Here is a 23599-nt window from a genome sequence, read left to right on the forward strand (position 1 = left end):
CAATGCTTTTGTAATTATTTATTTATTAAATAAATTTTAAGAAATTTAACTTATATGTATGTGTGTGAGTATATGCTCATAAATATATCAGATCCCCTGGAGCTGGAGTTAGAGGCAGTTGTGAGCTGCCCAACATGGGTATTGGAAACCTAACCTAATCCTCTGCAAAGGCAGCAAGCACTTGTATCTGCTCAGCTATCTCTCTGCTCCCAATCACAAGTGTTTTGAGAAACCTCACACTGACGCCCATAGTGGCCAGGCTAGCTTACACTCTCATCAGCAGTGAATAAACCACCAGGGACATTTTTAGTAGCGATGCCTTCTGCTGTTTTCATGCCTGTCCTAATGATACTTTCATTATTTCACAGCAGAGGTTTTGAAACTCACTGACTGCACTCACCACTTACTGCCCATCTTGGTTTGCCTATAGATGACCAGTCCTGTACAGCACTGCTTACCCTGTGTGCCTGTGGTGTAAATGAATGTCTGGTCTCTTTAGGGGTGCACAGATCCCTTCCTTAGTCTGCTTTCACTGCCGTACTTTGCTCCCTTCCCCGCATGAGCCTGTCCTTTTTCTCCATTCTCTTCCAGCCCTGCTGCACATCACTTCTCTATCTCTTTGCTCAAAATGCATATTCCCACCCTGAGCCCCCTCCAACTTTCCTCTCCTTATCCAATCTCATTCACTTCCCATTTCCCCTGCAAAAGTTTTCTTGACCCTTCAGATCATAAGACTCTCCATTCTAAACATCCACAGGCCTTACCGGATACAGCCAACTGTGGTTCAAACATGGTCCCCAAAGTTCACGCATTGGAGTGTTGAGAGGTAGGCTCTTGAAGAGGTTAAGGTCAGGAGGACTCTGCTCTTTAAATGAATTAATGCAGTGTTTGTTACAGAATTGAGTTTAGTCCTCCTTTGTGAACTCTGGTAGTCATTCTTACCATGAGATGCCATCTGTCATGTTACAAGGCAGCAGAAGACCCTCACCAGAAGTGGCCCCTCCATCTTAGACTTCCCAACATCCAGAACCATGAGCCAAATAAGCTGCTCTAGCTTGTCAATCACCCACTCCATGGTATTCTGTTCCAGCTGCACAAAAACACACTAAAAAGCCACCCAACCAAGTAACCCCAAATCCCATGGCCCTATAGCATCTTTTATCGTATTATTCTGTACTACACTTTTATGTGATTCAGGAATGTGGTATTCCCTGGTCAATAAGTCAGGAAAAAAGGAATCTTTAATTTTTAATTGTGACACTGTTTGACATAGTTTCTCTTTCCCTGCAAAGGAGAACAATGCCTCCTGCTCATGGTTCCTATGGCTTCCAAAAGCACTGGGCACACAGCGGGTAGCCAGAAAGTATCTGGCAGCCTACGGAAAGATTAGGAATCTATACTGGGAAGAAGCCACAAATGCTGAGTAACTATGTCTAAAGTATAATAACTAAATGAGAAAAAAATCAGTGGAATAAAGCAAGGTTAAAAACTAAAATAGGAGCCAGTTGTGGTGGTGCACGCCTTTTATCCCAGCACTCGGGGAGGCAGAGGTAGGCTCCTGGAGAGATGGTTCAGAGGTTAAGAACACTGCCTGCTCTTGCAGAGGACCTGAGTTCGATTCTCAGCACCCACATGATGGCTAACATCTGTATCTCCAGTTCCAGGGGATCTGACGTCCTCTTCTGACCTCCATGGGCACTGCATGACATGGGTGCACTTACATATATGTAGGTAATACACTTATACACATTTAAAAAATCTAAATAAAACTGCAAGGGTATGGCTTTGTATCAGTTACTCTTTTTTTTTAACTTTATTTTTATTTTATGTGTATATGCCTGCATATGTGTATATATGCCTGCATGCGTGTATTGCCTGCATGTAGGTAAGTGCACCTGTGTCATGCAATGCCTGTGGAGGTCACCTGGGACTGGAGTTACGGACAGTTGTTAGCTGACATGTGGGTGCTGATATTTGAACCCAGGTCTTCTGCAAGAACAACCAGTATTCTTAACCACGGAGCCATCTCTCCAGCCCCTGTATCAGTTACTCTTCACGAACTATCATTAATGTGGCTGATAATTTGAAAACATGGTAGTAATTAATTTCAGTTCTCAAAAATTTGTTGTTTTGCCTGGTGTGGTGGGGTGGGCCTTTAATCCCAGGCCTTGGGAGGCAGAGGCAGGCAGATCTCTGTGAGATTGAGGCCAACCTGGTCTACATAGTGAGTTCCAGGCTGGCTAGAACTAAAGAGAGCCTGTCAAAAAGAAGTCTGTTGTTTTGAGCAGCTATTGTCCCCCTATTTTGAAAAAAGAAAGGTGGCTCTTGGTAGTAGAAGACACTGTAACCATCTTGATGGTGGTGGAATGGCCAAAAGTCACAGTATTTTCAAGACCTCCTAAACTACTTTTAGTTCCCAACTTACAATGGTTGGACTTAATGATGTTTTGACTTTAAGATGGTGCACATGCACACCAACATTTTGTTTTTCACTTTCAAGACATTAGTCAATAAAATAAATAAGGTATTCCATACTTTATTATAAAACAGCCTTGTGCCGGGCGTGGTGGCGCATGCCTGTAGTCCCAGCACTTGGGAGGCAGAGGCAGGCGGATCTCTGTGAGTTCAAGGCCAGCCTGGTCTACATAGTGAGTTCCAGGACAGCTGGGGCTACAGGGAGACCCTGCTTCAAACAAACAAACTAACAAACAAACCAGCTGCAATGAGAAAAAAAAAATAATAAAAAATAAATTAAAAAAAAAAAACAGCCTTGTGTTAGATTGTTTAGCCCACCATAGACTAATGTGAGTGTTCAGAGAATGTCTACTGTAGGCTCAGCTAAACTATGATGTTGGCAGGTTAGGTGCATCAAACACAGACTTGGCTTAGGATATTTTCAATTTAAAATGGGTTTATTGGGACATAATGCCACTGTAAGTCAAAGAACACCTGTACTCTGCATGGCCCTAGGCTCAGGGAAAGACATTTTTGTCAGGGGATCACCAGAAGGCAAGGGCACAGACTCTGGATGTCACCATTAGCACTTTGCTCCTCTCCATCTTCACTACTTTCTTCCATGTAGTAAGTACCTAACGTGTGCCCACTGCTGTTCTGGGCAGGACACAATCTTATTCATCTTACCACAAGCTGAGAGGGTAGGTGTCATGAATGTTCTCATTCATGTGGGAACCTTGTTCAGAGATAGTAAATTATATGACCAAGTTGTAGCTAGCAAATTACAGGTCTAGGACTCGGACCTTGGAGGGTGTTGCCACTTAAGTCCATGAACTTTCCTCTTGTCAGGCTGCCTCTCAGGGCTCAGTGTATATTTGATGGACTCATGAGTGAACCAGTGACCCAAAAGCTTGAAGTCTTGAAAAACACAACTGAATCAACCATGGACCATGCAGAAGAGGAGAGCAGTAACAGTAACATGTTAAATACTGAAATTCAAAGCTGATACAGCCTAAGTGTTGGAATTGAATCAACCATGGACCATGCAGAAGAGGAGAGCAGTAACAGTAAGTAACATGTTAAATACTGAAATTCAAAGCTGATACAGCCTAAGTGTTGGAAGGGAAGGTTCTAGAGGGAAGATCTGAACTCTTTCATATTTTTTGCTGATGCTGTTAAACCCATTTCTTCTTTCAGAGATATCTTATATAATTGTCTGATTAAACTTCCAAGTCCTTTGCAACTCAAAGGGTTCCAAGGTGGCCGCAGCAGCCGTCTATAAGCCTCTCTTCCATTGGGTTGGGCAGCCACAGCGTAAGCAACTGATTGTTGACTACAACCTGATAACCTTTTAAATGTGCTAATGTTGCCAAAACTTGACCTGAGCATATCAATCAGCAAATGGAAATGTGTAATGCTCCAAGACTGAGTTCAGGATAAATGACATAAAACATAACAATGTAAAGGACCATGATCTGAGAGGGCAGACTGCTCAGAGCTGCCTCTCTCTAGTCATCAAAGCATTTTATAACAATAACTAGATCCCATCGCTCCCCCAGGAAACTCAAGTTAAGAGACCTATGCATCTGCAGAAGTAGTCACAGGTGTCACAAAGAGGCTAGAGAAAGTTGTTCTTGCTGGACTATGAGTCTATGAGGAACACTGCTGTGAGATTCTCCTATGCAGTAAGCCAATGATACAATAATGCCCCAACTCCCAAATATTCAAGGTACTCATATACAAATGTAAATCAAAATAGAGCCAGGTGTGATGGTGCATGCCTTTGATCCCAGTACTTGGGAGGCAGAGGTAAGCAAATCTCTGTGAGTTAGAGACCAGCCTGGTCTACATAGCGAGTTCCAGGCCAGCCAGGATTACATAGTGAGACCCTGTCTCGAAAACCAATGTGTGTATATATATATTTAAATAAAAATAGAAAAAAAGAAATTTAAAAATCATATTGTGTCAAAAGCAACACACATCTTTAGTGTTGGTTATTCTACCAAGGTGCAGTTTTGATTAATGTGCCTATGACTCAGCATTTGAGAAAGTTAAAGAGGTCTAACAGCCAAAAGATTCAAGTGAGGTAGAGGCCAAGGGGCGTTACTCCTCATTTTCATTCTTCTTCTATCTTTTTCTATCTTTTTTGTTTGTGGGCCTGGGCTGAATCCGGGGTCTCTAGGCAAGTGCTTTTTTTTTTGGTCTTTTTGAGACAGGATCTCCCTGTAGTCCCAGTTGGTCTGGCCTGGAACTCATTATGTAGACCAGGCTAGCCTTGAACTCACAGAGATCTGTCTGCCTCTGCTTTCTGAGTGCTGGGATTAAAGGTGTGCACCACCACATCTGGCCCTCTTGTGTTTTTTTATTGAGGGTTTTTGCCTCTTGACAGGCACATGGGTTTAATTGCAAAACCTTTCCCCCAAGAGTTAAAAGTTACCTTGCCAGAGCCACTGTTTTCACAGATATGTGCGAACTAGCACCATGAATGCTGTTTGATGGTGGGCTGCTTTATACAGGCTCTAGTGGAGGTTGGTCCCTTTGCTTGGCCTAAGTTGGGAGCCAGAGAAAGGATTCCCCAGCCCAGCTGTAGACATGGCACTTTGCCTTAGTGGTAAGAGCAAAAAGGTTGTCTTCTGCTCTGTCTCCCCGAGAGCAGCTCTTGACCTCCAGCTTTCAACAGGTTAGACCAATGAACCAGAGTGAGAGAAAAGAAAAGGTACTCACACCAGTAGAGAGCAACATTCCCAGTCAGCAAATCTGCTCCAACTGATGGGGAGCAAAAGTTCCCCCAATAACTGGGGGTTCAACTAGGAAATTCAAAGTGAGGGAACATTCCAGAGTGACTTTAAAAAAAAAAGGAAACTATACAGAGAATACAGAGAAAAGAGGGAGGAGGTGGTGCAGGAGGAGAGGAAGGAAAAGGAGGTGCACAAAGCCAGGAGGCAGGCTAGTTAACCATGGGTTAAAATCAGGTTTAGAGAAACACAGTAATGCAGTGTCTCAGCAAACCCCCAAACCCCAAGGTGAAAGGCATTTTTATTTGAAGAAACAAGATGTTTCCTTCCTTCACCTTTTATTCTCCCCTTTCTCTCCCCTTTACTTTTGGTCTGTCTAAAACCCAAATTTGGACCGACCACCATTTTACCTGCCTCGCATTTTGATTTTTCCAGACCCGAAAGAACAACAAGTCGGGGATCCAAAGAGCTCCGCCCCCCCACAGCTGACTGTCCCTAGCCCTTCTCTCCCAGGGGTTACAGGGTGCTCAGAGCCAATGTCAGCAGGACGTGCCACACACAGCAAGTCGCCAAACAAGAATGCTTAAGGGATTGGGGGACTTACTAGTACTTGTGCTGGTTCCAATCGTGTTGATTGTGGTGGGGACAGATGAAGAGGAGTAGAGGGACACGTGGCCATTCTCACACCCCAGGCTTTTGTCCTGCCAGTTGGAGGCGCTGACGCAAATCCCAGAGTCCCGAGAGTTCTGCCACCCATTGAGCTTGTCATCCGAGTTCTGTCTTTGGTGATAGTAGTGCGTCTGCCCGTAATCCACAGAGTCCGAGCGGCCTCGGTTCTGGCTGCCAAAGCTGGTTGATGTGCGGTCCTCCAAGTGATTTAGCCACATGGCTAGAGCACTGCGGTCTTCCAAGGAAGTGGCCGGGTGGATCAAAGCATAGGACAGCAGCTGCCTGCTCTCCTCAATGTGCTGGTTGTGTTCGATAGAGTGTGCCAGGATCTTGGGCAGAAGTTTCATATACTCTACTTTTGCGTCGAGGTTCCCTGGCTTCAGCAAAGGCAGATGAGTTAACAGAAGGGAAATCACTTTATCCTTGGATTCCTGTTGCCATTGGTTAATGATTCCTGAAAGGGAAAGTACACAGGGCACATGAGCAAATACTCCCATAATCACGCTAAACACCACACTTGAAAGTGGAGAATCTCTGTGGATTAGAGTCCCAATTTATGTGTATCCTGGCTAAATTTTCTTAAGAGAGCTTGTGCATGGGATTGGTTGGCTCATGTCAGGGGTCAGGGACTTCAGTGAGATATGGATCAAAAATTCCTGGATGGGGCTGGGGACTTGACACAGTATGTAGTGTTTGACCCCAGGCACTGCATAAAACCTGGGCATTGTGTAGAATACCCATAATCCTAGGCGATAGAGACAGGAGGATCAGAAGTTCAAGGTCATCTACCACTACTTAGTGGGTCTGAGGCAGCTTGGACTATGAAGACCTTGTCTCAAAAAACAAATTCTTAGATGTTTGGCGGCTCTTCTCATTCATGTTTCCAAAAAGACTAGGAGAGTCCGACAAAAGACGGTTTACAACCCTGTCTTTCTTCTCAAATGAGACTAGGCTCAATTGCAGATAGACAGGTGCCAAGACTGAGCAAAGTTCCGGAGATGGAGGTCCACACAGAGGCATCCTTGGGGTGAGGCTGTGTCTCCACCCCAGATAATATTTGTTGAAAGTGGCAAAAAATCTGGAGAAGGAATTTATGTGAAATTGGCAAAATTTCCTACACAGAAAAATGTAAAAAAAAAAAAAAATGGACCCTGCCCCCTGAACTTCTTGTCTCTAATCTTAATGTAGGAATCTACAGTTTTTCTCCTAAGAAAATGTCTCAGAAAAACAACTATGAGCCCAAAGTTAGAATGACTGAGGAACCCAGGACTCAGCTCCAGACACACCTGGGATCACATGCACTAAGCAGGCTATGTATCTTTATGTGAGGCTCTGTTTGTTCTTCTAACATTTTATTTTTTTTAATATTTTATTTTTTTTATTTTATGTGTATACGTGTTTTGCCCGCATGTAGGTAAGTGCACCCGTGTCATGCAATGCCCATGGAAGACAGAAGAGGCTGTCGGGTCCCCTGGAACTGGAGTTACAGACAGTTGTTAGCTGCTGTGTGGGTGCTGGGATTCGAACCCAGGTCTTCCGCAAGAACAGTCAGTGTCCTTAACCGCTGAGCCATCTCTCCAGCCCCCTAACACTTTATTTTTCATTAAAAATATTTTTATGAGTTAAGAGCACTAGGAGCCAGGTTCGGTTCCTAGCACCCACATGGCGGCTAATAATCATCCATAACTCCAGTTCCAGGGGATCTGACGCCCTCCACAGGTATTACATGACATGGGTGCACTTACATACATCCAGGCAATATACTCATACACTTAAAAATAATAAAGTATTTTATGTGTGTGCACACACGTGCTCCAGTATGCTGAAGCGCATGCATGTATATGAACATGTGTGTAGAAGACTAGAAGACAACGTTGGGTGGTACACTCAGGAACACCATCCACCTGCTTTGAGAAGAGGTCTCCCTAAGGCTTGCCAATTAGGTGAGGCTCCCTACTCAGAAAGCTCCAGGGCCCGCCCACCTCCCCCTCCTACAACCATCATGCCTGACATTTTTTATATGGGTTCTGGGGATTGTACGTAGGTCCGCATTCCTCATGCTTGCAAGGCAAACACTTTACCAACTGAGATAGCTTCCCAAGCCCCAAGATCTGTTTTTTTATTATTGTGGCAAAATACACATAATATTAAGCATTTTAAGCATGCAGTTCGGTGTCTATAAGGGCATGTACAATGCTATGCATTTGTCTGTAGAACTCTGCTACCTTCCAAACTCAAACTCTATCCCCATTCAAAAATAACTCCAGCTCCCCCTTCTTCTCAGCCACAGCCCCTGGCAAGCCACCAATCCATTATCTATTTCTAAGAACTGGATTACTTTAGGATTGACTTTTTTGTTTTTTGAGATAGAGTGTCACTCTGGAGCCCAAGCTGGCCTTAAACTCAGTGGTGACTTTCCTGCTTCATCCTGCAGAATTGGAAAGGGTTACTCCTATAACCATAAGCTACAAAACCATCATCCTGTATGTTCCGAGGCCTCTTCAGAATGCTGTGAAAGAAAAGTCTCAGTGCTGGCATTATCTAGAATGTCCCCAAGGTCACATGTTAAAGGTTTAGTCATCAGCTTGGACCTATTCAAAGATGGAGCCTACTTGGAGATTTTCTGGTCACCAGGGTGGGGTGGGGGGTGGGGGTGGCACCCTTGAAATGGGGGAACCCTGCCTCTTTCCCCTCTCTCTTTGCTTCTGGGTTGTCATGAGGCAAACAGCTTCCTTTACCATGTGTTTTGGCCATTATGTGAGGCCTCATGGACTGGGATCTCCAAAATTGGAAGTCAAAATAAACTTTCCCTCTTTTAAAGTGGATTCTTGCAGGAATTGTGTTACAGCAACAGAAAGCTAACAGAGCCAGGAAGGCAGGCATGGTATCCAGTGAAGGAGCATGGTCTTTGGAGTCAGGCAAACTCGAGCATGAATCCCAGAACTTATTTCATGGTGGAACTTTGTGAAGTTGCTTAATTTCTGAATCCCAACTGCTTTGTCAGTCTAGGGAGGTACCAACAGCATCTGCCCTCCTCGTGCTCTTGGATGAAATGGGGAGAAGCATCAAAAGGACCAGTCGAGCACTTGATGGTAGCAGCATCCCAGTCCTTTCTCTGCATCAGTCAGACCCACATTAATGTGATGCAGCTGGCTTTGGCTACTGTTTCATTAATAGTATGGAGAAACCAGGGGTGACATAAAGAGAAGACATTAAAAATATCACCGAGTTTGGGGAAAAAAGGTGGAGAGTGAAAAGGGGAAAGAAAACGGAACAGTTTCCAAAAATAGGAAGATATGCTTGACCGTCTTCACGTGGGAGTTTCCTAAGGAGCCACTAAAGAGTCACTGCGTGGAGCAGAAGTCACCAACCTGCAGCAAGACCAAGAAAGGATGCATAGAATTGGGCAGCCAGAAAGATGAAAAGCACAGGGGTGTCACCATGGAAGTCTATGGAACCCCTGGACCTAGGGGGGCCTGAACACTGCTAGAGCCAGAGCAGTGTGACTCAATAGTAAGATGTTAGCTACATATGGAACCTGAAACTTCGTAGTAGTCACATTAAAGAAGAGTAACAGGATCTATTTGGTTTAACACTAAAATAACATCATTTCAGCTTGTCATCAATATACCTTCCTTGGTCTTGCAATAAGTCTTTGAAAGCCAGAGTGTATATTGTCACCCACAGCACATCCCTATTTGGATGGGCCGTGCTGCAGTGCTCAGAAACCAGTGAGGCTGGTGGCTGCTGAGCTGGCCAGCACAGGCTGGAGACATTCAGATGGGGAAGGAGGGCGGGAGGCAAGGATGACCTCAGGAGGTCCCTCCCAGCTCTCTGACTCTATATTTAGCTAATTGCCACCAGAAATAAGAACCTCGTGCATTCTACTAAGTAGAGCCTCTGTTTTAAAGCAGGTCTGGGAGATGACTAAGATTTAACAGCCCTACACTGTTTATACTTTGCCAGTAAAGACCAGGTATGATTTTCAGTTGTATGTTGTTTGAAGTTTCAAGTATATTCTGTTTGAGACAGAGTGCCACTGTGTCACTAAAGCTGGTCTCCAACTCACAGTAATCCTCCTGCTTCAGCCTCCCAAAGTGCAGGCATGAGCCACCATGCTTGGCCTGGCATGATGAATATGCATAGGATGAAGACAAAATCTATTCAGTAAGCCCAAGGGTCTCAAGAGACAGAAGAAAGAAGCAAAAGGTCCCAGAGGAAGAGCAGCAAGTGTCATAAGCCAACGCTGATCAGAGGCAGCCAGCTTGCACATGCACATTTAAAAATACATTTTGGGAGCAACTTTTAATAAAACTGCATGAGGCTTAGGAACTCCTAGCTTTCTGCCTGATTGTTTCCCTATTTAAATGTTCTGTCCTTCCACCAAAGGTCAGTCTTCAAAAATTAGGAACAAAACAAAACTCAAGTAGGACTCAGAGTACAAACTAAACATGTTATCTCCATGTAACCACTTTCTGCCAAGGATTATCCTAGGAGTCATAGGAGAACGCCCAGCAGAGAGGACTGGGAGGTCGCTGTCCCTGGTCCCTTCCAGGGCTGAAATAGCTATATCCTCAGGACAGACCTTGGATGGTTTGGAGCTGTGATGTGGCCAGGAAGACAGCCGCGGCTTTTGTTTACTACTCCTGGGAATATGGAAAAAAGGATGCTTTCTGAGGCTAACCACACCCGTGGATCAAACTGTTTCTGCTCTTTCTACAGCGACTGTGTTGGCAGCTAACAGTGTGGAGTGGTTTCTGTGGGCCAGGCACTCTTGTAAGCCTTGTGCATTACATCTTCTCATTGAATCTTCTCCAGGACCTTGTGTGGAGTTCTATAACTATACTTATTTTATAGATGACAACAAAAGTATAGCTGGGCAAGTAAGTTGCTCTAGGTCCCCTGGCTAACGAGTGGCAGAATAGAGGTAGGCAAATTAGCTTAAGATACAGAATGGCTATCATGCTAGAATGACCATAAGCTAAATACTTTAGTATTTATGATACACAGTTGTTACATTATATCTAAATGTATATGATCATGTAGCTGTAGTTGGGCAGCCATGGAAATGTTGGCAAATAGACGATGCAAAGTTACAGAGGCAATTTAGACGATGCATTTTGTGGGTTTAAGATAGGCTCATTATTTCTTTTGATACTTCTTGAAAAGGAGCTTGTCTTCTTCCATGAGGTATAGGTTGGATCAGTGTTTCACTTGCAACAGATAAAATGTGGTAGAAACGGCAGCATGTGACTTCAGGGATCGGGTTATAAAAGGTGTGGATTCTGCCTCTCTCTTTCTCTCCTCTCTCTCTCTCTCTCTCTCTCTCTCTCTCTCTCTCAGCTCACTCTGAGGGAAATCAATGAGAAGTTTTGTTGAGAAGTCACTCTCTACCCAAGAAGCAACCCAATGAAGAGGTTGTTCAGGAGGATCATTCTGGTGAGGAACTGAGGCCTCTTGCCAACAGCCAGCTCCAAGTGCTAGCCCTGCAAGGGCATCCCCTTTGTTACACGGTCAAAGATAATCAATACACCATTCAAGAGCCACTGAACATAAAAGGAAGCCTTTTGGCTTTGACTATTCAGCTCTTCTGACATTCCTATTCCTATTCTGAGAGACGCAGGAAGCTAACCTGCTACCACTAAACACTTCACCTCCCTTGCCTTGATTATCTGCCCACCAACAACCTTGAACTATTAGTTACCCCCCTAGGCTCCCAGGGAGAGCATGAACTGATCATGGAGACTTGAGGTATGTCTACATTAGGGGGTGGTGATTTTTCAGGGCAACTTAGAAAATAGTTTCTGATTATGATTTGACTTCCTGTCGAGGCCTGCCTGCAGGGAGAATGTGTACTGGCTATCTGGACTTTCAGTATATCTGGTTGATGATAGCTCCCTGTGGCAAATTAACAAGCTGGCAGTGCAGGGTCTGCCTCCCTGCTTTCTAGACAGCACAAGTCAGCATCTCAGCATGAGCAGCTCACAGCACTGCAAAGTGTGAACATCCCTACCATCAAACACAAGCCAGATCCTACATGTGGGGACTTGGGATATGCTGGCTATGTCTTGCCAGTTGTCTCCCAGCCTTCTTTGCTGCATCCTTGCCCCCTTCCAGAGAATATGGGATCTGTGTTGAGACTTGTATTTGACAGTTCTTCCTTCTTGGGGAGGACCTAGGAATCCTCACCTTCATCAAATAATTGATCACTTTTGAGACTCAATTTCTTCCCGAGAGTGACCCTAACATCACCCGGTGCAGGAAACAGTTGGGCAACTAGAGCTCAAAGTCCATGAGTTTTGATGCAAACTTACCTCTAGTACATCCTCTGAATACTTTCTCTGAGTAAGGAGTGGACATATGATAGGTATTTAATATGGGCAGAAGTTAATGATTTATAATTTGTAATCTAGTGACAAATAGTAAAGGAAAAAACTAAAAGAGGTATAATTAAAGACTGCAAGGTTTAGGAAACTGTCCCAACAATTCTTGGAATGATAAGTTAGGTATTATTACCACACCATGGTATGTCAGTGTTTAAGGGCTCCAGTTCTTAGTAAATTACTCCTAAATTGATATTTTATTATACCCTTGTTTTCAGTTTAGTAACATTTATACAAAAGGTTTCTCACAAATGCATTTAAGCAATTTGTTCATGTGAGAAATGGCTGGGAATTAAGTTGACACTCATAGGAAGAACTGACTAAATGAATGTGCTAGAAGGGAGGGACACACTTGGTTTTTGATAGCCATATACTCCTTGTTACAATTTACATTACAAACTTGATCCTGGATACATCAGGCACAAGAGGCTTCTAAATTTAGTACAACTCTGAACAACTCAAAAAATAGATGATAAAAATCACATAGCAAATATCTGGTAGCGATATGAGCTGACACAGGGCACCCAAAAATCAGGGATAAAAATGGCAAATGCATCATACAAGAGTTAAGACTTTTGGTTGGCACCCAGTCTTGCCTTTTGCTTCCCAAGGTACCCTCTTGAGTTAAGTAAATAATTTAGGTAACTTGATGGAGCCCTGCAAATGGTACTGATATATCAGCTATGTTGAGGGAACCAAATTTCTGGAGTTACCAAGGCCCTATAGTGACAAGTGGTATCTTGCACAAAGGAATAAGATGACACAAAGTTTCCCAAATGGTCCCCACTGGTCCTTGACTTCTGGCATTCACATCCTGTGTACACTCTCCTGCACTGATCATAGCAGATCTATGTGACTAACAGAATATGCCAGAGGTGCCCTGATACTACACCATAAAGTGTCACAGTTTCTACCTTGCTTTCTTGGTTTGCTTGCTGTGGGGGGAAGCTAGTTATTCCAATCATAAAGATGCTTAGGCATCTCCAGGTGAGGAAATCTCAGCTCTCCTGCTAAGAGTCAGAATAGGCTTGGTCATCATATGACTGAGTCACCTTGAAAGTGGCTTCTCTAGTTCCTGTCAATATCATGACTATGATGTGGTGAGAGACTTTAGTCCTGAATTACTCAACTAGACTGTTTGTTATTATATAAGCTATTATGTTTGGGAGTAATTTCTTACACAGCAATAGTTAACCAATGCAAGGGACTTCATGCTACTTGGTTAAAAAGAACACATCACCCCCTGCCCCATCCCTGCACCAAGGCTCAGGGGACATCTTGGAAGAACGGGTGGAAAGAATGGAAGAGCTGAAGCATGGGAGGAAGTGCTGTGAAATGCTGTCCTCTGGACATGACATGGCTATGGTGCTCAAGGACCCACAGCAGCTGAGTACCCTAAATAGGACCTGTACGGATCACGCCGGCCAAAATTCTAGCATAGATGGAGGAGGAGTCATGGTGCCCTACCACTTACTGAGGAGATATTGTCAGTTGATAATTGCTGAGGAAGGGAAAACCAGGCTTCTTTGAAGATGTGGCCACTGGTGGGCTACCCATGCTCCAGTAGATGGTCCCACATCCATGCATGTATGAGCATCTCTCTCTACTAGAATACAAGCTCTGTGGGGTTGTGATGGTGTCCACATCTTCCCACATCTTAACATTTCCTCATTATCAACATTTTAATGGCGATAAAATATTGTCCCATGGCATTTTTTGTCTAATGGTATTTATAGACTTTTGAATTTCTTGTTCAAAATATTGCTTTCTAGAAATTTCTTTAAAATAGTAGATATCACACACTGCAGTATCCTGATTAGTTTTGGTTTTCAAGTCAAATAAAAACAGAACCATGTAAAAGAAAATAAAATGGTTAGTTCAATTTCAGAGTCTTTTCTGAATCTCCCTTCTCAATATTCTAAGATGGAAAATTTTGCTAGATAATGGGTACTTTTCCTGATTGTAACTGATACCAATTAAAGTAATCTTCATGAAAAAGATCCGAGAGGCTGAGATAGCAAAATTAAATGCATTTAATGCAACTCTTTTGCAAACATCTGTTGAAGAATGAAAGAAAACCAATACCAACAGCATTGTGTTATGATTGTTTTACTTTGGAATGGTGAGAGTTTTAATAAAACTTCCTAGGAATGGGTTTCCTAAAACTCAAGTGAATTGGAGATGAAAATTGAACATTGTTACCTTGTTCTTGACAAACATGTTCCTGTAAGAAGCATTCAGCTAGTTGTTTGCATCAAAATCTTCTCAGAGGCACCAAACACTCTGCTTATATTTCTGCACTCAGCAGTCTTTGCCTTTACAACCCCCCGATCACATTCCCCACACCACAAAGTGATGCTCCAAATCTAAAAAACAGGGAATCAGCAATCCTCAGGCTGACTTTTCAAAAGACAAAAACCTGCTTTGTACTGCTGCGCCAAGAGTTAGGCCTTATCCCCCAGAAGCACTAGAAGCCAGAACCCCAATAGAAGCACCTGCAGCTCGGAGTCTCCCAGCAATGTAAAATGGTGATGAAGAACTCGAAGAGTAGTGGTGTATAACTGTAATCCCAGCACTTAGGAGACAGAGATAGGCAGATCTCTGTGAGTTTAAGGCCAGCCAGGGCCACCTAGTTAGACCCTGTCTCAAAAAAGCAAAACAAAACAAAGAACAAAACAAAACAAAGAAACCCAACAAACAAAAATCAAAAACCCCTCCAAGACCAAAATCCCCGGTGCTGTCCAGAGAGGGGCTGCAGGGGAGTATCTTGAGAGCACTTGTCACATCACAAAAGATCACAAGAATACCCCACCCCATGTACTCCACGCTTGGTCGTGTGGGACAACCTGAACAATAGCTACTTCCCTTCCCTTAGTAGGGTATAGGAAATGCCAGAGGGTCACAGCCAACAAATTCTAACCCTGACACCAGGGAATCTTCTGATCTATAAATGATTCCGGACTGTAACACCACTTTGTCCCATGCTTTCTAAAATTAACGAAGAATTTGCTCGATAACTTGTAGACAAAATTTCTCATCTCAAGAGCTGGGAATCCAGCGTGTAAGTGGGAATGTAAGAGCCTGTTGTGTGGTATGTAACTATGTACATATTGTCACCAAGGACTAGAATACGGATATTCCTCAGATATGCACGTTAGAGATATTGATGGTGAAATTTATGTATCAAGCACTTAGGTATAAAATCTGTAGTGCTTACATGTACAAATCATTCTAGGGAGAAGAATATGATCAACTTTATTGAGGTAGGCTATTCAAATCCTCGTCACAAAAGAACTAATATTACATTAGGAAAGTCCTGTACAACTACAAAGGCAGAATTTGGAGACCCTTGAATGCATCCATTTGTGTTTCTGTCCTCCACTGCCCTGCAATAAAGGAAGATACAAAAACAGGGAGAAGCATGGAGAAAGAGAAAGGACAGAGGATGGAGAAAAGCAGGGTCAGCTGGCAGGGATGAGACACGTGAATTTTGGCTACTCACCTTCATGGCCCAGGGACAGCAGACCCACAGGCTGTGCTGCAAGCCACCCCATCCCAAAGCTGAGAAGATGGAGAGAAGCCCTGGCTGGAAGTGGCTCCTTCTAAGAGACAAGTCTTCTGAATGCTATGGAAGAATGCAGGAGACAGGGAGAGACACTTCTATGTCCAGGAGTTTTAGAAACTCGCCCACCCGTCCTCATCTTTAGCTCCAGGTCTTAGGGACATGGGCCAGAGGAGAAAGACATTACAGAGCTCTAGCCTCACTGGTCCTGAGCTGGGAATGATAGCAGTTATGTGTTGCTTTATTTTAATCTATCTTTTTACCATCTCCTTTGGAGATGGTGCATCTTTTCGGAATCTGATATTTATATTTGGTCCCAGTCAATGTATATAGCCTAGCACTAGTACATGTTCTTTTAAAAAATGAGGGGAGTTTATTTTTATTTTATGTGCATGAGTGTTTTGTCTGCCTGGATGTATGTGTACATCCACATGCTTGCAATGCCTGAGAGAGGCCAGAAGAAGGCACTGGAGTTACAGATGGCTATTAGCAGCCATGTAGGTGCTAGGAACCAAACCTAGGTCCTTTGGAAGAACTGTTAGTACTCTTAATCACTAAGCCATCTCTCCCTCCCCAGGACCTGTTCTTTTCAATGAAGTTGGTGGAGAGCCATGAGGAAAGTGCTAGACTCATAGACATGTCTTCAATGCAAAAAATTTGGGAAGAATCAGACCACAGGAGTAGAGAAACATTCTGAGAAGGCCTCTGTTTCTAGAACCAAAAAGCAATGCTGTAAAAGGCAGATCCCCTTTTCTACAGTACCCCCAGACACTCTAGAAGATCTCCAGCCAGCATCCAACACATTCCTTAGCAAGAACACCAACAACCCACCAAGACCTGACTCTATTATCATGATACCAGTGGAGACAGCCTTCAGCTGTTTACATCTTAAAAGAGATCCCTATTTTTGATATTAGACACTCTCAGGTGGAGACATACCCTGAATGCATCCAAATTCTCCCCTTACTCCCTCCTCCCCCTCCATCATCCATGGTATAGTTCAAGATTCTACCTCCCACTCCCAATCTCATTTTCCACTCTGGCCCTCTGGACCTTCTCTGTATCACAGTTGAACTCAATGTGCTTGTATGACTCTCTCAATAAGAGTTCTGCATCATAAAGGTAAGGGCAGTACCTATCACGAATGTACCTTTTACTCCATCCCCTAAATCAGTGCTGACCATACAGCCTTCCTAGACTTGGTAGGTTGAAAAAAATGCATGAACTCTTCTATTATAGCGGGTGGCAATAGATTTGTTCCTTCTCCTCAGCTTTCTCTCTCAGACTACAATGCTAAGTATCAACAGTAGAAACTGTGGCATAATGGTGAGGGAATACGAGGCCCCAGAAGAGAGCACCAGCTTCTCCTCACAGAAGCCCCAGCACGTCCATATCAGCCACCTTCCAAGCCACATGCTGAATAGATCTCTGTACCATGAATAAGTCTTGCTTCATTTGGAGTCTCCAATCCTTGCCTCTATTACATATAGCTCAGCTTGTCAAGCTACTTGGGGATTGGATTCAAGACACTGATTATAAATACTCAAGACAGGTTCTTGGAGTACCTTTTGGGGTATTCATTTCCAAGAACTATGGAAAAGTATTAAGTGTTCTAAGTGACTTGGTAGGTAGGAAAATGGGAGGGGGAAAGATGGATATAAATGTATCCTAACAGTATTATCTAGGCTTGAATCCCCGTTTATGGAGCTTTATGAACTTGGGCAATTCAATTAAGCATCATGTACTTTGGTTTTCTTCATCTGAAAAATGCAATCTTTCATAAGATGGATAAGATGCCTGAATTACTCTCTTCTTCCTCTTTTTTTTTTTCTTCAGAGTTTCAGATCAAACCTTGGGTTTTACAGATCCTGGGCAAGTGTTCTACAACTGTCCTATAGCCCCAAGCCTGAATTATTTAATTTTTGTAAAGCAGGCCCACAACCTAGCCCTGGCCCACGTCAAGTGCCATGTAATCACCAGCTTGTCACTGTCATCAAGGGCTTAGGGTGATGTTCCACTAGCTTTCTTCAGGGGACAGGGGAGGAATGATCCACAAGCCTAAGGCAGTGCTTCACAAAATGAGGAGGCTGCACACCTGGGAACTTGTTAGAACTGTAGATCCTTCCTACCACTGAATGAGGAACTCTGTTTAGCCAGCCTTCCAAATGGCCAAGACCAAGGTTCATGTCTGAGAACTGCTGGCAGAAGGAACAAAGAAAATCAGAGCCTCCAGCTTTGCAATGATCCCCACGTAAGGCTAATGTGAACCCAGGTGGGGAAAGTAGTTTTTCTTACCAGGAAAAGGAACAGAAGGAAATGTTTTAAAGAGTGACAAGAAAGGAAGAGAAAGAGGAGAGATAAATAGTGCCCAGCTAGTATAAAAACAAGAGGGAATCATATTAGTCCAAAAACCTACTGCAAAATTACACATACGGTATCTCTACATGGGTCTGTGAGTATAGCTGAAGGCTACATAACAAGAAACGGTGCCAGACATTAGAAACCTTCCTTTGAATTGCAGGCCAGGGTAGTCCAAGAGACTCCCAAAATTACATAGGCTATTGCTACAGTCCGTGATTACCTCCCAGAACTTGATGGTAAGACCCTATTGCTGAGGACAAGACATACTTTGGACACAGAATTTGGATCATCAGAGCTGGAACTAATCTGGAAGCCACCTCCCCTGGAAGGCTAGCTCTCCTAACTTTGGAGAGCACCACACAAGCTGCTAAGGGAGATGTTCCTTATCCCTGTCAATCGATGTTCCCAGCTTCAAGACCTAAAACACATCAATGATCAGCACAGTAAACGACATTGATACAGTAGTGGAACTTTTATCTTGGGGGTAATCAACAGCTTCCTAATTGAACTTAAAGCTCACTCAATGGGAGGAAACTCATGTGTGGTATATAAACATAACCAAATACATATAGCCAGAGAGGTCATAGATCTTAGGAAAAACTCCAAGGCTGTTACATCCTTAGACAAATGTAATATGGGGTCCTTAAATCTATAGACAAGTATCCCAGTCACCACCCATCAAAGAAGCTTCTTTTTCAACAACGCAAATTATTATAGAGTTCCATTACTGGTCACACACAGAGGTTGTTTGTGAATTGCCAAAGCCTAAGTGCCACATCTAGGATGCAACCTCTACACCTAAGGCTCATGGACCATAGAGCAAGTGATGAAGAGAACACTAATGCATCTTTCAATTCTCATCAGTGAAGCTCCCTCATGCAACAGAGGGCCAGGAACGCAAAAGGTCACAAATGACTAAAACACAGAGAATAAGAGTCTGCAGAGTGTGGGTCCTTGGACAGGACTCCTGTGTTAAAATCCACCTACCCAGGCTTCAGAGACCATTGCAGAAGAAGGGGCAGAAAAATTGTAAGAGCCAGGGAGGAGATGCATGATACAGAAATAGTCCTACAGGTTCCTGGGACTCTTCTCATATGAACCTACAGCGATTGCGTCAGCATACACAAGACCCATGCAAGCTCAAGCAGACAAAAACCCAGCACAGAACTGTGGAAATGAACAGTAGGCCCCAATCACAGTCAAATACTTATTGGCAGCTGATTACTGCTAGGTGAGAATGAGCTGATCTTCTTAAAGGGAGGGACTCTAGATAGGCTGACTAGATTCCAGTAGATGAACTTGCACTGAGGGACATCTGGGGACACTAACTTTACATGATAGGCCTTAACACAAATGACAGAAGATATATACTCCAGTGGGGGGGGGGCTAGGGAGGGTGCCAAGGGGAAGGGGGTATAAAGATGATTATCTGTATGAAATACGCAAAAATTCAATAAAAAATTTAAAAAAATAAAAATAAAATGAAAAAAGTTGTGGGATTCAAAATAATAAATAAGCAATTACGTGTCATAATATTTCCAGCACCTCTCCAATTTTCTACTCATAGCCATCTAGCCAGTGAAAGGGGTAAGAGGTCTGCTTAAGGATGAATAGAGAAGCCATGATGGAGTCCATTGGATTTTCCTGTGCCATACTATAAAGCCTGATTGAGCCCAGGCTGGTGCATGAACACAATGAGGCAAGAATGTCAGTGCCCAGGCTTTTTCCACAAACTCCCACCTGACAAACAACCTCTATATAGTCTGTGGGGTCTAGAGGCTCCAAGGAGGAGGAATCAGTGGGTCTGTGGGAAGCCACTGGAGCTAGAACATTACCTCTGAATGGCTGCTCCGGAGAGCTCTCTGGTGAAGAAGTATCAACTCACTGGTCTGCCGATGAACCAGGAGATGTGCGGCAAGAGGAGCACAATTCTCTTGATTAGAGGACCTTAATACGGTGCTGCGTTTGAGGGGGAGGGCACAGACGCTGTACAGGTTATGTGGAGCTGAACACATTACACTTGAACCAGATGTTAGGTGAAAACTGTGTGAGTGGATGGAATGATCACATAAGGGATTGCTCCATTTCCTCCCTCTCCACTTTGTCTTCCTCTTTTCTCCCCTCCTCTGGTGTCTGCTGGGCACAGCTCATCATTATTGAGTGTCAGCCTGGGCATTGTGATGTCAGAGGCATCAGCCACTGAGAATAATGCTGAGAAGGGACAAGCAGTTCAGTCCTGCTCATGGGCATGTGGCTCTGATATGAGCTCTCATGACACTACATGCCTGTTTACCTGATAACATGTCACATCTCGGACAGTTCCTATATTCCTTATCCTCCTTTCTCTAAATCAATATGGTGCTTAGGAGAAACTGAGGCACAGAGAGTTGCCCAAGGTCACACCCTACCCTGGTACTCTTTGTACGGTGCCAGTGTTCTTGTTCTGTAGCAGTCTAAAGGACCAGGCTGCCTTTTATAGAAAGTTTCCACACACCTTCTAAGAGCTATCACAAGTGTGGCGGGCCCACATGCTTTGACAGCACCAGCAGACTCTGTGTCACACACTTAGTAAGGTACCCCTTTTAGGACCATGAGCACAACTTGTTTTTGCTGGAAACAAACTCACTGATTCTAGATAGTCTCTGGGAGCTGCTTTTTACATTTTAGTTCCAATGCAGCTAACTAAGCACAGCTTAAGACATCTGGAAATCCAACTCAGAGTCCCCAAAATAAGCAGTCCACACAATCCAGGTCCTCCTCAGGTGCCAAGAACATCACAAACCTGAAGGATGGAGGTAGGAAGAGGACTTTGCTGTTAACTAACTGCCCATAGTGGGGGCAGGATCCATATCCTCCCCCCTTTGGTTTTTATTTTGCAAGCTGACATTTGCAGTACAAGCACTGAGGAAATGGAAGATAATCTGAAAGGTGGAAGGTGTGGGCGTGCATAGCTCTCTATATAAAACATCCCAGTGTCTTCATCTTAAGGTGTAAAATGAGTGAGGACTGAGAGGAAAAGGAAGCAAATACCTTGGAATAAGATATGAAGGTGAAGAACAGACATATAACCTTTAGCACATGGCCCACTCCATCCACCAGGGAACAGATTCCAGGACCTAAATAAAGCCCTGGAAAGCACACATATTGGAAGACCTGGCTTACGTATAAAGATGACTGATGGGTAGGACCAAGAGCAATCAACAATCACAAAGGTGGCTTGGTTTCTGAATCTGCCATAAGTCCCTTTCAACTCTGTAGTAAATAAAATAAAACTTCATTGTACAAGAGTCCGACAGTCCCCCATGTGATCTGCTTTTGCTGTCTCCTCATGTGACTGGCCTCCCAATTTAGCGCGCGTACCCAACTCCCAATGACCTGTAATAACACTATTCCCAAATTAGAGCTCTCAATTTGACTTGGCTTTGGTCCCTCCCTCAAAGCAAAACAAAGCATCCGTTTTCTTATTTTCACATCCATAATACTCTCCTTTTTGAGTTGCCAACTCAGACCCTGCTCCAGGCAGACAGAGCCCTCCCTACTTTTTTTCCTTCTTCTTCTGGTTAGCCAAGAGCCTGATGGAAAAACACCAAGAGACAAAAAACAAAAACAAAATCAGATGAAAATTCCAAGTAAGTGACATTCAGCTGGAAAAGCTATGATTCACATGCAAATAAAAATCTCCCCGAATTCACTGGTATATGACGAAAGCCCCTGGCTTCGACATAAAAAGGGCAGCGTGAAATCACCCACAATTAAACTCCTTCTGGAACCTTGGAATTCTCTGGCAAGACCTTCCCAACTAATGATAAGAGGCCCCCAACAGTAGCAGAACCAAGCTCATTGGGTGGGAGCCCAGGGGATCCCCACCTGGACTGACAGTTCCAGTAGATCCGTGAGGCAAGTCCTGCATTCCCCACCTGTCCTCATAGCTTGTGAGGAAATAGGGCTTGGTGTGGGCTGACTAGGAAAGTGTTCCCTTCCTAACAGACATGTGGACATGAGGGACCATGCTATGGAAACTGGACTCACCATCATCTTCAGGACACTACAGCACAAGAAAACAGTCTGCTGCACTGTGATGAGAGCTCCCCAGGACAGAGCTCCCTAAGACGGCACAGAATCTGTCCAAGCTCCACTGCACAGCAACCTCTGGACCTCAGGCCCAGGCTAGACAGTGGTAAAGTCTGCTCCCCAGACTGGTAGGTTCTGAAATTCCACTTCCCTCTATTTTCCCTCAGGAGATCAAGGCTCTGTTCTTCCATAGCTGGCCTCTAGGGAGTACACCCCTCTGCCTCGAATCACAGGGTTCTAGGGGTGCAAGGGGCTTCCTTGTACTTGCTGTGAATGTCCCCACCACAGGATTCTTCCTCAACAGTCACCTAGACTGTGGTGTTCCAGGCCATGGGGATCTTTCCCACTGGCAGGGAGCAGGCGTAATTGGCCTCTGCAATGTCTACCCGGTCATCTGAGGTCAAGTTTTCTAAAACTGCAAAGAATAAATGTACAAGTGCTCAGATGCCAGTGTTCACAGTAGCAGCATTCACAACAGCCAAGGAAGAACTCAAGCATCTAGCAGTAGATAAGCAAAATGTGAGGCATGTAATTGAATATTATTCAGCCTTAATAAGGAAGTTCTGGCACTTACTAGACCATGGATGAGCCTCAAGGATATTCTGCCAAATGAATTAAGCGGGCCAAAAAGGGACAGATAATGCACTTACATGAGATAGCTACAGTGGTCAGTTTCATAGAGATAGAAAGCAGACTGGTGGTCGCTGGGGGCAGGGAGCAATAGACCTAGCTCCATTTCCCAGACGGTTATGAAGAAATTGCAATTAAGCTAAACCAGCAAAGGCAATGGGGGGGGGCTACCCAGCTGAGCATACTGTGACCTTTTCAGAGGTATCCCCTGAAGCTTCTGGGTGTCTGGCAAATGGAGATGGGGCGGTGTCTCCAGACTGCTTCTTTGCATCCTACTACAAACCGGGCACCTCATGATGATCAGAGAAAGGATCTGCTTAGTGAGTGCAGGTGCTCCCCACCCCAGGGCTGTGCAAGCCCCATGGGTACAAAGACACCCTCAGGACTCCTCAGACCACCTGGAGGTCTGCTTGAGGCAGAAAGTTCCCTTTTACATTTTGACGTGTGTTGAAACGGAGTAGCCTGGGTGTTGGTTTCATTCTAGAAGTGAGTAATCCATTCCCTGAAAGTCAACTGCTCACTCTTTGGAAGTGGACCAGTAATTTGGGGGGTACCCTCTGAAGTGTTATTGACTTGGTAAATATTTATTGGCACAGCATGTAGCTTTTCTAGGAATGTTACTTATTTGTTCAATTAATGACACTTTGGATGGTACCCTCAAAAAAGTTCTTCTCTAAAGAGTGAGCCATTGATGCCTGGGAAAGAGCACAGAGTGGCGGGGGGGGGGGGGGGGG

At 44.1% G+C, this 23599-nt stretch overlaps 1 protein-coding gene across 3 annotated transcripts in view; it reads right to left on the reverse strand.

The window, feature by feature from the left end:
- Samd4a (sterile alpha motif domain containing 4A) overlaps positions 1–23599 on the reverse strand; it is a 243999-nt gene that overhangs the window by 102141 nt on the left and 118259 nt on the right. For all 3 annotated transcript variants that reach the window (XM_008839544.2, XM_008839545.3, XM_029566660.1), the window contains one exon: positions 5794–6312. In XM_008839544.2, the coding sequence (XP_008837766.1) occupies positions 5794–6312 (519 nt within the window). The remainder of the gene's footprint in view (positions 1–5793; positions 6313–23599) is intronic.

This window comes from Nannospalax galili, unplaced genomic scaffold, assembly GCF_000622305.1.
Source record: "Nannospalax galili isolate Female #2095 unplaced genomic scaffold, S.galili_v1.0 scaffold336, whole genome shotgun sequence".
Lineage (NCBI taxonomy): Eukaryota > Metazoa > Chordata > Mammalia > Rodentia > Spalacidae > Nannospalax > Nannospalax galili.